Below are 13,548 nucleotides of genomic sequence, written 5' to 3' on the forward strand. Positions count from 1 at the left end.
GGCTGTCCACGAACAACAATCCTCCTGTCTCAGCCTCCCAAATATTGGCATCACAAGCGTGCATGACCATATCTGGCTACCTGAGATTCTTTTGTCTCACCCTTACAAGTACTGGGATTACTTATGAACTACCATGCTTGGTTGAGAGCTGACTTTAAGATCTGGTTTCCTGGACACTTTGTTATTCTTAAGCTTATTTTCATAGCTATGCAAATCTTCAGTTTCTCCACTTATAAAATGATAAAAAATAATCCTACTTTTTGAGTTGTATAAAAACTGAGGTAACATGAAACTCTGGCAGGTAGTCAGTGTTCCACTATATCTATTAATATCGTTATTATCCTGGGAGGAATGAGTTTCAAAGAAGAGGGTGTCCTCAGCAATGTCAGCTTTTGCAAAGTATTCTGAGGCACTGAAAACTAAGAAACAACAATTGGATTTACTAATTTGTAATTCATTCATGACCTTCAAGAACAGGGTGTTCCAAGAGAGGAGATGGTGAGGCAAAAGGTGAATAATGATAAAAATAGAAAGAGCTGATGTAGAATATGTAGCACTTTGATAGTAAAAGAAGAAATAAAAATCATAAGGTGATGGTCTGAGAGTTAGAGGACTGAGCCAAGGATTTTTCCAGTGAGCACAGACTGATTATATTCCATTTAACAGACAAAATTAGTGGAGATGGAGTTTATGAGGATATTCCTGGTTGGGTTCAGGTATAAATTATATTTTGTTTCTCAAACAATGAAGGTAGGAAATGAAGAGCTCTTTGTTTATTTTACATGTAGCTCCTTCAGGGTCATAGTCCTAGGCCCTTTTCATGACTTGACTTCCATAAGGAGCTGTTCAGAAATTTAGGACTCTCTCTCTGCAAATATATGTACATGCATATTGCACACAAACATACACAATTGTCTCTAAAATTAGGAGAATTCATTTCTTCCTTTAATACACCAATGAAATAATCCTCACTATGAATGGTAAAGAGACCCCAGGAAAAGTCACTCTCTCTTAGACTTCAAAATAATTTTAATACAGCTCTAGATATGTGTATAAAGTTAAAATGAACAACTGATTGGGAGATCAAAGTTTCTATGAAATAGCATCCAAATATATGTATTAACAACAATTTGCCTTTTCAAAAAACAAATACAAAATATAAAAAACCTTGGAATTTTAAAACTGGTTCAGAAAAAAAAATGTTCCATATCACATAGAATACGTATACAACTAAAATTAATGCAGTACTATCCATGAATGTCTTCCACATACATTTCTACTGTTGTAAAAATTATAAGCAGTAGTTATTATTTTTCTGTGTTAACAGACAAAAAAAAATCAAGGATCAGAAGTATGAAGTAACCTAACTACTCTCTGATGGCAAATTTAAGCCTATCTGGTTCAAAACTCTGCAGAAGACGGCTACTCTCTACCACTAAGGATAAGATAATATTCTAGGCCAATTTATACAAAATATTACATATTAGTAGAATCTATGTGAGATTAGGAAATGGGTCTTCTTTTTCCTGTCCAAAATACAAAAGGTCACTCTAAAGAAAAAAGAAAAAGAAGATCTATGTTAAAGTTACTATAACTTTCTTTGCAATTCATTATCTAAACTCGGCAGCTTTTGACATGGTTGACCACTATTTACTTGAAATTCTGTCCACCTCATGGCTCCTGTGAAGTTACTCTTGCCTCATTTTCCTCTGAACTTTCTGATGAATTTTCCTTGAATCTCCTTTTTTTTTACCCCTTTCCTCTCCCTGCCTCTAACTACTGCACTCCTAGGATCTAGTACTTAGCAGTTTTTCACTGCTGATGCTGTCTAGGTGATGGCATTCACTTCATGACTCCAGCCAGCCAGCCACAGAGACGACAGTCTACTTTCAGCTCAGACTGACCCCAAGATCTCCAGACACTCACACCCAAACCTCAACTGCTTTACTTTCTTTGGGTGCCTTTTAACATCTTAAAACCAGTACATCCACATGAATCTAACCTCACCCCACTCAAATCTGCTTCTCCCACCCCCCACCGTGTGTTCCTTCTTTCAATTAGTACCATAAGTAAAACATATTCACCCAGGCCAGAAATCTGAGAAATCATCTTTATTCTTACTATACTTCTTTGCCACCTTTCCATACAGATGCACAATCAGTTACTAAGTCCTGTCAAAAGTTCTATATTCTTGGATCTATAAGCTTTACTTTCTTCTTGATACTTCTACTTTTATCCAATAATTCATCATTTTAAATTGTATTGCTTTGAAACTCAACTAATGGGGCTTTTTTCTTCCTGTTTTGTTCCCTTCCAATTTATTCTCTTTCTTGTAACCAGTTTGTTCTTTGCAAAATATAAATTTTGCACAGTATCTAAGGGATGATGTTGTCTGATCCGGGTGTCAAGGCTCTTGTTGAGTCTTTTGAAGAAGAGAGTGGTCATCTTCAGAATAATTAATGGTCATGTCATTATCCTGTCCAAGTAATTTGAGTCCCCTTTTTATTCCAAAGGGTCTCCTTGCAGAAGATACAGATCCTCTGTAGTCTACAAAGCCACATCCTTTAGCAGACCTCTCCTCTCCCTTCACACTTTCTGTACTGCAGACAGATTAAATGATAATCAGCAGCTCAAGCATGCCTGCCTCTTCACACCTGTGCTTTCTTGAGTAGCACTCCTTTGGTGAGGCATGACTTTCTGCAACCATATTCTTCAAAAGACTCAACAAGAGCCTTGACACCCAGATCAGACAACATCACCCGCTAGATACTGTGCAAAATTTGTTATATAAGTATCCTTCCTGTGTTTATCTCTGTCATATCACTCTGATTTTCTCCCATAACACTTTCTTTTACTCCACTGCGGTCTGTATTCTATAACCTATCTCTCCCATGGACTATGAGCTCATTGAAGGTAGCAACTACTCTTCTAAGTTTATATTCTCAGTTTTCAGAAGAGTGGCTTGAATAAAGTTGCCCTTGAAAATTTTGACTAATGAACAAATGCCGGCATTCATTATCCAATCCAATGAATAGATGACTTCACTGGGTGATATGACTTCAGCCTTTGCTGCATCACTCACTGTCATGTGATTAATAAATAAATTGCCCAGAAATGCCTTGCCCTATTTTCTTTAAAGTGTTGCAATTAAATTAGAGAAAAGATACATGGGAATTATTTTTTTCTTTTTTAATTTAAGCAATCTCAATATATATGTTTTTTACAGCCTTATGGCCTCCAGATTAAGGACAGGGATAGTAATTAGAAGACCTGGTTCAAACCCTGGCTGTGTTGTCTATTACTATATAGCCTTTGACAAGTAAATTAACATTTTTGAAAGAAAAGATGTAAAAGTACAAAATAATGCCTGTCATCTCAGAATGTCTCACTGTAAAATTAGCTTGAGGTCAAATAAAATCATTTATATGAAATCAGCCTAAAATCTATGTGTTGTCATAAAATGCAAGCTGTGAGACAGGCCTGTTGGCACACACCTGTAATCCCAGTACTTAGGAGGCTGAGATAGGAGAAGAGCAGGTTCAAAGCCAGCATCAGCAAGTTAGCAAGGCCTTCAACAACTCAGTGAGACCTTGTTTCAAGATTGAAAAAAATAAAATAAAATAGGGTTGGATGTGTAGCTCAGAGGTATAATCCCCTATTTTAATCCTGATGTCATAAAAGAGTAGGATGTGTTATATTTAGTCTTCATTTAAAATCCAGAATAACTATAATATTACTTTATAGATAAGAGATAGATGTACAGATAGACAGATAGGACATAAATATAGGAATTCCCCATTGCCAGGAAATAATTTTTTCTCTTTGGAAAATAACACTTGGAAGAATACATATTTAAAAAATAAGATTTTTGACAATTTTTATGAAAGCTTAATTTTATGACAATTCTGAAATACATTAATGCAAATTATGCATCATCTTATCATGTAAGAAAGGAACACACCATGGGAACATGACTCATATCTTGGTCATTAATCACAGGATGAAAAATTAGAGGAAGAGATAAAAAATTATAAAATCAAAGAATTAATTCAAATCAGCATAAAATCTTACTACCCAAGTGGAAATAAGGAAACCTGGTAAGAGTCACAGTAGAGTCACATTACTCATTTTCTAAAAATAAGCAAAACATCATTTAATTATAATTTTATCTTTACTACTAACTTTGCAGAATCAGAATTTTATCTTTAGTATGTTTAGGATTATTATAGTGGCCCAGTGTCAACCCGTAAAATGCTTTATCAGGGCTTTATGCTCCTGGAAGGAAAAATATATAACAATATTTAACTGGTATTTAAGTAAACCACAAATATTTTATTACTTACTATACTTAAATTCAATGAGTTCTCATTACATACCTGTTATATAAGTGGAAATTCCTGCAGAGACTATTGGATATAGTGTTTCGTTTTCCATATATTTAAATGAACTAAAAACCGCTATTGTACATAGAAAACTTCTTTACCAAGGACTAATCTCCTTGGCTATGTAGAATTGACAAGTAAGTTGGCCAGAAAAACTAACAACTTTTTCATCACTTCTGGAGTATAGTATCTAATCTACTTTTGATAGTTGCAACTTCATAAAAAATTAAATAGAAAGATTCTGACAGAAAAGAAGAGCAAGATAAACACATCATTAAACAAAAGAAAAGAAAAAATGTCAATCTTTTCTTTCACAGTTTAAAAGCTAAAAATATTCTATAAAATTATTTTTAATTTCCCAAAGAGGTGACAATATATAAGTATTTGGTCATGTTTTATTATGTATTTCCAATTGTCCATGTGAATTTTCAAAGAATCATTTAGAAAACTGAATATTTGTGGATTATATTGTATACTGACTGTTTTATTACAGATTCATTTATTTTACAAGATTTTTAATGTAGATGGATTAAACTAATCAAAGTAATGTATCTAGCATTTTTATCTTTTAATAATTTGGTAGTAAGCTAATTTAATATTTTCATTATGTCTTTTAGTCAACTTTGACATACATTATCTTCGAAACCAAATATGCATATTCATTTCCATTAATTATTAGAAAAATATCTTAAGAACCAGCCTATTTTAGGTCATCTCAAATGTTTTAGAAAGGAAGTTATCCAATTTGAATAGATATTATATATTTAAATAGATATCTATATATTTTTCTTAAATGTAATAGTGTTTTAATTAAATAAAATTGCTGATATTGAATTTATTTTTTAAATATCCACTTTTTTCATCATCTGTACTTTGCATAGATCACGTTACACTTATATTTTCTGTTATTGAAATAGGTCATTATTTTTATTGTGTTCCTATCTTACAATTTCAGTGTAATGTTCAACAAAGCATGTCTTTCCAACAATACAAATAGCATAAAGAGCAAAAAAATTGCAATTTAATCTTACAAAAATAGTGTTGAAAATCAAATGAAACTTTAAGTCAAAATTATTCCTATTAGAACTTGGAATTGAACCAAACATGCTAAGTTTGGGTTAATCAAGTTTAGACTCATGAGTAAATAGACTCTACACATACAATAGTTTAGTCATCCACAGTATTCTTAGAGCATTAACTTAATTTCGAGCAGAAGAACCAGCAATAAATTATACTTGTGCACTAAGTAACCAACACAATTTATACTTTAATCTGTCCTTTGTGTGAGTGTATATTCCATAATAACTAAACATAACCTGTTTAATGGCCCTTATTCACAGAAACACTACATTCTAAAGTTTTGCAAGGAGCCACTGTAGAAAAATCACAATTAAAATATATACCTAGTGCACTACATATTATATATTTATGTTTAATACAACATGACAAATTTGAAAATCCAATCCATATCACAGTAAGGAAAATGTTCCATGTAAAATTCCCCAGAATAATAAATTTCAAGATTAATTTGTCCCCTTTTGTACCCGCAAGCGTAAAACTTGATAGATGAGATTGCTTTGTATTTACTGCTTACGTTTCACCTTTAATTAGACTGGAAAATCACGAGTCTGTGTGCTTTGGCTCAGTTTTTCCAACAAACACCAATCACCTGACCCTAACTATCTGACTATTGATTTTTCCCAAACTCAGTTTTGCCTTAAGGACTTTCAGCATAGTCATTTGTCAAAATAGCTATCCTTTCTTTCATAAGAAAATGCTTTTCACAAAAAATGCTTTTCCTTATTGCAATTTGTTTTTAAGTATTTTAAATACCTCTAAAAAATCATTTATGTGTGACTGCTAAGAAATTAAATCACTAACATTGCGTTATACTTTGATTCAAAACAGATTTAAAGTTTACCTGTTTCAATGTTGTCAATTCTAATGTTATAAATAGCATCCTTTATATTTTATACCTGTTCTATTTTTTAGTTTGTACGTAACTTTCTATCAGTGTCTCATATTTACAGGTGCTTTTTCAGTAACACTTTATTTTATGTATATTATCATCACATAAAATAATAGTAGTTAAGCTGACTACAAATGAGGCTAACAAATAATATTGAAGAATTTACACTTCATAATTTATATAACTGTAAGTCATTGTGCAAATTTCAGTATATTTTATGATCATATTTGATGAAATAAAAAATAAAATAAATTTAAACCATCTGCCACTTTTAAGAAAATCATTTAAAATTTAATAATAACACTTAAAAAGTAATTTGCTATTGACAAAGTACCTTCACATATATTTGTATTATCAACTATTTTTAAGGCTACTAATACATATTGCTAGAACCTTGGAAGAGACATGAAAAAAGTATTTAAATAACAAATATAACAAATAATATTCATGTGTTAGGAAGAATACTTCCCATGGAATTATTTGAGGTGTTGACATCCCTTTATAACATTTGAAATATGAAACAAATAATTTGCAAAAGTTATAAAAATGAGCCACAAATCTAGTTCTGATTTCCATGTATTCCATCCTAAAAATAATTCCCCTTTGCTCTAATATTAATTTTATTACTATACAAAACATGATTTTTAAGTTAAGAAGTACTCATGGGACTCACAGCATCTTGAAAAATAATATGATTGTGACATTTTACAAAACCACCAGATACTTCAACCTTTTCATAGAACTAAATTCTAAAAAGCCAGGAAATGTGGTCATGTAAATCTGTTTAATGAATTAATAACAATTAAATATGAATGAAAAATTAAAGTTAATGAATTAATATCCTCTGAACATTTAAAAACTCTTCATTTTCAATTTCACTTTTTTCTTTTCTCAGTAGACTTTGTTGTACTGACAGGACTTATAGAATTAAAAGATATCTCAACTTGCTATAATAAAAATGTTCTACAGTTCACATTTTTCATTTATGACTGCTGCAAAAACATGCAAAACAATCCCTATATGTCTTAGATATTCTATAACCATTATCCTAATATAGAGACTTCAAACATTGGTAAATTAGCATGTACAATTAAGGAAGCGTTTGAAGCATGCACTTCCTTTGAGAATGAAGAGGCGTATACGATGGTATTATTGACTGGTCGTGTTTGGAAGTGTTTTGAAACCATGCACAGTTGATTGTACATTTATACATTAAGTGCCATAGAATCTTGGCAGCGAGGACTGTACAACCTCTTCCTTGTAGCATTAGGTGAGATCACCCATTTAGTTTCATCGTGTAGAGTAACAGATCCAGCTGTGTTGGTTTGTGTATTCAGGTGGATCAGAAACTAATGTGATGTGGCACCCAGGTAAGGATTCATGTAGTTACATCCACAGGATATATGCATTATGTGATAGTAAGAGACATTTACAACCCAGAATATAAGAGCAGGGCAGCGTCAAGTGACATCACCAGGTCATTGGCAGCTTCAACCAACTGACTCACATATATATCCTCCCTCCACACCGCCACTCCCCTCTCCTTCTATTAGCAAACCTTCCATTGCCTTTACCAGGTTAAAGGATCATGTGTCTTCTTGGAAAGCAGTGGGAAACGGTGCATAAGCTTACTCAAGTGAAAAGCAAATAAGAAAAACCAAGGTAGAGGGGAAATAAAACTAGATTGAGTACAATTTTTACTAAATTGACATTCAGATGGTAGTTAAAAACACTGGAATGTGAGGGGAGAATTAAACTTGAATTATCCAGACAAGAAATAAAGAGGAAGGAGAAAGGAGGGAAAAGGGGACCAGTTCAATGTCCCTAAGACTTAATCTTGTTTTAAGCTCTGATTTTTCCTGAAACAAGGAAACTACAGGAATCTTGAATTTCTTTCAAAAAAAAATTTTTAAAAAACAAGAAGAGGACTGTATTACTTCATTTTAAACCTAATTTATCCATAGCTTTTTTACTTACAGGCATTTGTTACGGCAAAACTGTTGGCTGTCTCAATGTTGTCCACATGAGGTACCAAATTAAAAGGAGCTTCCGACGCATTGGGGCTGGTGTTATGAAGAAAAATTGCTAATCGGAAAGCTGTATATTCCTGATCTGTGTTTCGGATGAAGAGACCACCTAATAAAAACAGCAGGAAGAAGAGTGCTTTCAGTGTTTCCTCTTGTTTTATACGCACCCTGAGCACTGCCAAATCTACTACCACTCACAAGCACATATAACACTGAGGTATCTTGGCCACCTCTCAGGAGACTAGCCTTTGTCCCTAATGTGCATGCTTAGGATTGTACTCTTTAGGACAGTTTGGCTTTTTTTGTGTTCCAATTTGTCATGATCACAATGACCTCCGAGACCATTTAGTGTGTTTTGCTTTCTCTCTCTTGCCATCTCCAGGATTGCCAGCACACTGCTACAACAGACAGCACAGAGCACCTCTCTCTACTAGGCATGCAGATGACCTGGGGAAAGAGGTTTACATTAAGATGCAGAAAAGAGGGGCTGTGGTGACTGATAGGAAAGGGGGAAATGAAAAAGGAGAGATGAACTTTGTTTTGCTGCAGCTCGTGGACTCAGCCTAATCATCTCTGTTTTGTGCACAGTCTAGAGAAATGATGCAGTGTTGAGGCTGGGTTTGGCTGGAAGAAATTCAATAGCTGAGTCCCATTAAGAGACTGGAGAGGAGAATAGCAGGAAAAGCCACGGATGTGGAGGTCCCTGGAAATAGGGGAATAAGGATAAAAAAGCTCTAAGAAAAAAAAAAATAAAGCAACAAGGTTCCTGAGAATGGGTTTAACTTTGGGATCTGTAAGCCGGTTGATAGCGAGAAAAGGCAGAGGGGCAAGGGTGGAAAGGCTTTTTTTTTTTGACTAGTCTCCTTCGACAATAGCGAGAAAGCTCTGACATCTAGCATAAGAAGTAGATTGAAAATGAAAAATAAAACAAACTTGACTCCCCTTTCATGCTCTCCAGAGAGGGATGAAAAGAGATTAGCACATAAAATGCAATTAAACCCCATGGTGGTGTCATCTCCAACTTATTCGGACTATATTGAACTGACTTGAGCTAAACGTGGAAATAGGGTATGGGCTGAGGGAGGATGGGGTGGGCTGTCCTGTCTATATTCTAAATGGCACCTGCACCAAAGAGGCGATCGTTTTGTAAAGGGAAAGTCTTCTTCTTAGAAGAGCAGGAGGAAACGCCGGGGCTGCCTGAGGTTTCCCTGAATCGCTTATCAGTAACTCATTTAACTCACTTTGTGATATCTGCTAGGGCCAGCCGCATGCACACCCCACCGGAACGGAGCTTACCTATTTGCACGCTGCTCGGAAAGGCTCCCATGGCGAGTCCCCAAAATCCAGAAAAAAACAAGACAATCTGTCTGCAAATAATCCTCATCTTCTTGTCTCCTCTCCCTGGCGCGCGCTCTCTCTCTCTTTCTCTCGCACTCTTTCTAAAGGCTGTTCACAGAGGCATTGAAGACGATGGCGCTAAAATTAAAAACAACCAAAAGAAGAAAAAAAAAAAAGAAAGAAAGAAAGAAAGAAGAAAGGTCTGGGTTGTTGACGATGACGACTGTTGCCCCTTTAGCAATCCATCGCGAGCTGCCAGATTTTTCCCGCAGTCTCCATAGCCCTGGGAGGAGAGGTTTTCTGTCCGGCTGCAAATGTTGCACATGCAAAAGATGGTGGTGGCGCGTCTAGTGGCTGCTCGCGGGGATGAGACATGCGCTCTCTCTTTGCCTCACTTGCACTGGCGCTCGCCCCTAGCTCTCTCTCTCTCTCTTTCTCTCTCTCTCTCTCTCACACACACACACAAACACGGGCGCCGCGGCCGCCGCACGCGCTCCAGGATCGCCCCGCCGGCCTCCCGCCCCCTGCGCCTCCGGCCCCCGCTGCCCACCCAAGCGCCCCAATCTCTCCGACGCCCCGGAGCCAGTCGCGAGACAGGTTTCTCCTTTCCCCTCACCACTCACTGACTCCCTCCTCTCTTCTTCCAGGTTCGCAGAGGGACCACTCTGGGGATGGGCACCCCCAGAGCCCCTCTGTGGGCTTTCCAAGGCGCCTCTGCTTCTTGGATGCACTTGGCAGGAAATTGGCCAGCGGGCCAGGTCCGCAAGCCCAGATGAGGGGCTGGGGGGGTCAGTACCTCCCCAGGCCCCCAGGCTCCTGCCGCATCCTGCAGGCTCGCGGGGAGGGCGCGCCGCCTCCCTCCTCGGCTGTCCTCGCCTTCCCTCTCAGCCTAGCCCTCTGCTGCCACTGGGCTGCGCGCGCGGGGACTCGGGTCCTCGCTGCAGCAAGGATTTCTCACCAGCAAACAGCCGGGAATCTGGAGAGCCTGGGACTGGAATGGATGAGGTGAAGGGGCTCAGCAAGGGAGAAGAGAAGAGAGGGGCTAAAGTCAGAGACGGGGGCCCAGGAAGGAAGAATTGGAGGTGGTAAGGTTGGGGCAGAGAGCTGGAGAAGTTTCAACATCTGAGGAAAGGAAGAAGGAAGGATACCATTAATTTAAATAGGGCAAAAAGTTAAGGGTGATGGCCAGGATGGGAAATGGGCCTTGGGTGTGTTTTCTTGAGAGGCAGGAGACAGAATCCTGTGAGGGTCAAGGAGGAAAAGTCATTATTACACAGTCCCTGCAGCTGGCTTTCCAGGGTCTCCCTGCAGAAGACCCTTCCTGACCCACATCAGGAGCAGGGGAGACCCGGCGCCTGCGCAGATGAAGGGCAAGGACCTCCAGGGCAGTGCTTGGGGGCAGTGGGCACAGGTGTCTGAAAGAGAAATTGAGTGTTTTTCGTGAACATTCCTTTTTGGCTGGGCTCTAGAATCTTCACTCCATTTCCTATCACCTCAGGAAGACTTATGCCCTTTATTAATGAAGCCAGTAGTTGTTTTGACTGTGTAGAAGAAAATGAAAATGAACTGGCCCAGAAAGTTCAAGAACTATGATGGACTTCCTTCCCAGAGTCACCTTTAAGATGGTCAAATGACCTGGCTGGCGTGGGTGGAGGCTGTGCCACGCCCAGAGGAGAGGACTGTGTTCCAGGCAGTGGCTTTAGTCTTGGATGGGAGGTTCCTGATTTCCTCCCTATGCTTTGAGATCTCATCTCCGCAGTAAATACAATTCCCTAGTGCCAATAAACTGAAAGTCATTAAAGATACAGATTATCCTTTAGGGCTAGGGAACCTAAGTTAGTATACAACATTAAATTTTTGAAAAGAATATCACCAAGTGCCTGTGTTTGTCTCAGGTACTGTTTGGGGAAAAGAGAATAGAAAGGTTAATGTGGAATTCTTGTAAGGACCTTACCTAGCAGACTTTTTTGAAGTATGTATTACCTTTATTTTTTTCAAGCTTCCTTCTTTTTATTTTTTATTTTAAATTGACAAATCCTAAGTATAGGTATGAGATGCAAAGTGATGTTATGAATTATGAAGACAATTGTAATATATAATCAACTAATTAACATAGCCATGAACTCTACTGCTTATCATTTTTGTGTGTGTTGAGCACATTTGACATTTACTTTCTTAGTGACTTTTATTTTATCCTATTTTATTTTACAGCACTGTGGCTGGAACCCAGAAGCATTCTACCTAGGAGCTACATCCCCAGCCCTATCTTTTAGTCTTTATTTTGAAACACGGTCTCATTGAGTTGTAAAGGGCCTCACTAAGTAGTAGCTGAGGCTGTCTGTGAACCCGGATCCTCCTGTCTCAGCCTCCCAAATGCTGGGATTACAAGTGTGAGCCACCACGCCCGGCTTCTTAGTGACTTTAGATTGAGGAGTATGTGGAGAAATGGGAAACCTGCACTCTGTTATGAGTATGATTACCAATGCATACTTTTTAGTTTGCATACAATGCATACAATGCAAACTAAAAAGAGAATTGCTATATGACCAACCAGTCCTACTTCTGGATGTCTTCCCAAAAGATTTGAAATCCATTTGTGGAAAAAATGTCTGCCCTCCATGTTCACCGAGGTAAGGTTCACATGCCCCCTTATCCCTGTTTATAGTTTATAGATGATGTTTAAAGATCCTTTAAAATTCTAGGGCACTTCTGTATTTTATAAATTCTGAAGTTATACTTTAAAATAACATCTCTTTAGCCAGGCACAGTGGCACATACCTGTAATCCTAGTATTTGGGACACTAGAGACTGGAGGTTCAAAGGTTTGAAGCCAGCCTCAACAACTTAGTGAAACCCTCAGCAATTTGTCAAGAACCTGATTCAAAACAAACAAAAAGAAAATTGAAAGGGACTAGGAGTACAGCTTGGAAGTATAATGTCTCAGGTTCAATCCTCAGTACAAAAAAAATCACATCCTTTTTGTTATTTGCTCATTTTTTCTGTTACATTTCACCACAGATTGTTATGACAAAAACAACCTAATTTTGAGTAATTGGATTACACAAATCATACACTTGTCATTTTAGTTTATGAGGTTTTAGTCTTGCACATCAAGTGGGATTTGAAATGTTTTCTTTTTTATCTTTTCTGTTGGTGTAAAAACTAAAGCTGCAAATAATAACATTCTGTTTTCTATTATAAGAAGATAATAAAAATGGGCTACAGAAAATTCAAGTTGAATTTATTTTTTAAAATTTCCTTTTTGCTGGTCTGGGGATTGAACCCAGAGGCATTTGATCTCTGAGCTACACCCCCTGTCCCATTTTTTATTCTTTATATTTTTTGAAACAGGGTCTCATTAAATTACAGAGGGCTTCATAAGTTGCTGAGGCTGTCTGCAAACCATGATCCTCCCGTCTTAGCCTCCCGAATGCTGGGATTACAAGCCTGTGCCACTACGCCAAGCTTCAAGTTGAATTTAAATTAAAATAATATTTCAAAACCTACTAAACTGTTAAACTCATCATCTACTTGGGTAACTAATGAGACTCTGCCTAACGCCAGAGGCAATTATTACATTTTATTCTCAAAATTGAAGATTGGACTTTCCTACACTGTAATAATACCATTGCTATATATGCAGGACACATCATTAGTTTTTACCAGCTATTGAATCACCTTAACTAATATGAACACACATGACACAACTATGTTTTTCCAGAATAGCAATCTTTTTTATTGTATTTTTTACACACACATTTTATTTTAGGAATCTAAACTCTGTAGACATACCTACATATATATTTATACATATTTATATGGTTATATGTTG

At 37.0% G+C, this 13,548-nt stretch overlaps 1 protein-coding gene across 3 annotated transcripts in view; it reads right to left on the reverse strand.

Annotated features, from left to right (window-relative positions):
* GRIA4 (glutamate ionotropic receptor AMPA type subunit 4) overlaps positions 1 to 9,762 on the reverse strand; it is a gene marked incomplete at both ends in the record, with an annotated part of 386,389 nt that extends 376,627 nt beyond the window's left edge. For all 3 annotated transcript variants that reach the window (XM_080715475.1, XM_080715476.1, XM_080715477.1), the window contains 2 exons: positions 8,329 to 8,487; positions 9,675 to 9,762. In XM_080715475.1, coding sequence (XP_080571601.1) covers positions 8,329 to 8,487; positions 9,675 to 9,762 — 247 coding nt within the window. The remainder of the gene's footprint in view (positions 1 to 8,328; positions 8,488 to 9,674) is intronic.
* Positions 9,763 to 13,548: the final 3,786 nt, after the last annotated feature.

Source organism: Muscardinus avellanarius (genome assembly GCF_963383645.1).
Source record: "Muscardinus avellanarius genome assembly, chromosome: 1".
NCBI lineage: Eukaryota > Metazoa > Chordata > Mammalia > Rodentia > Gliridae > Muscardinus > Muscardinus avellanarius.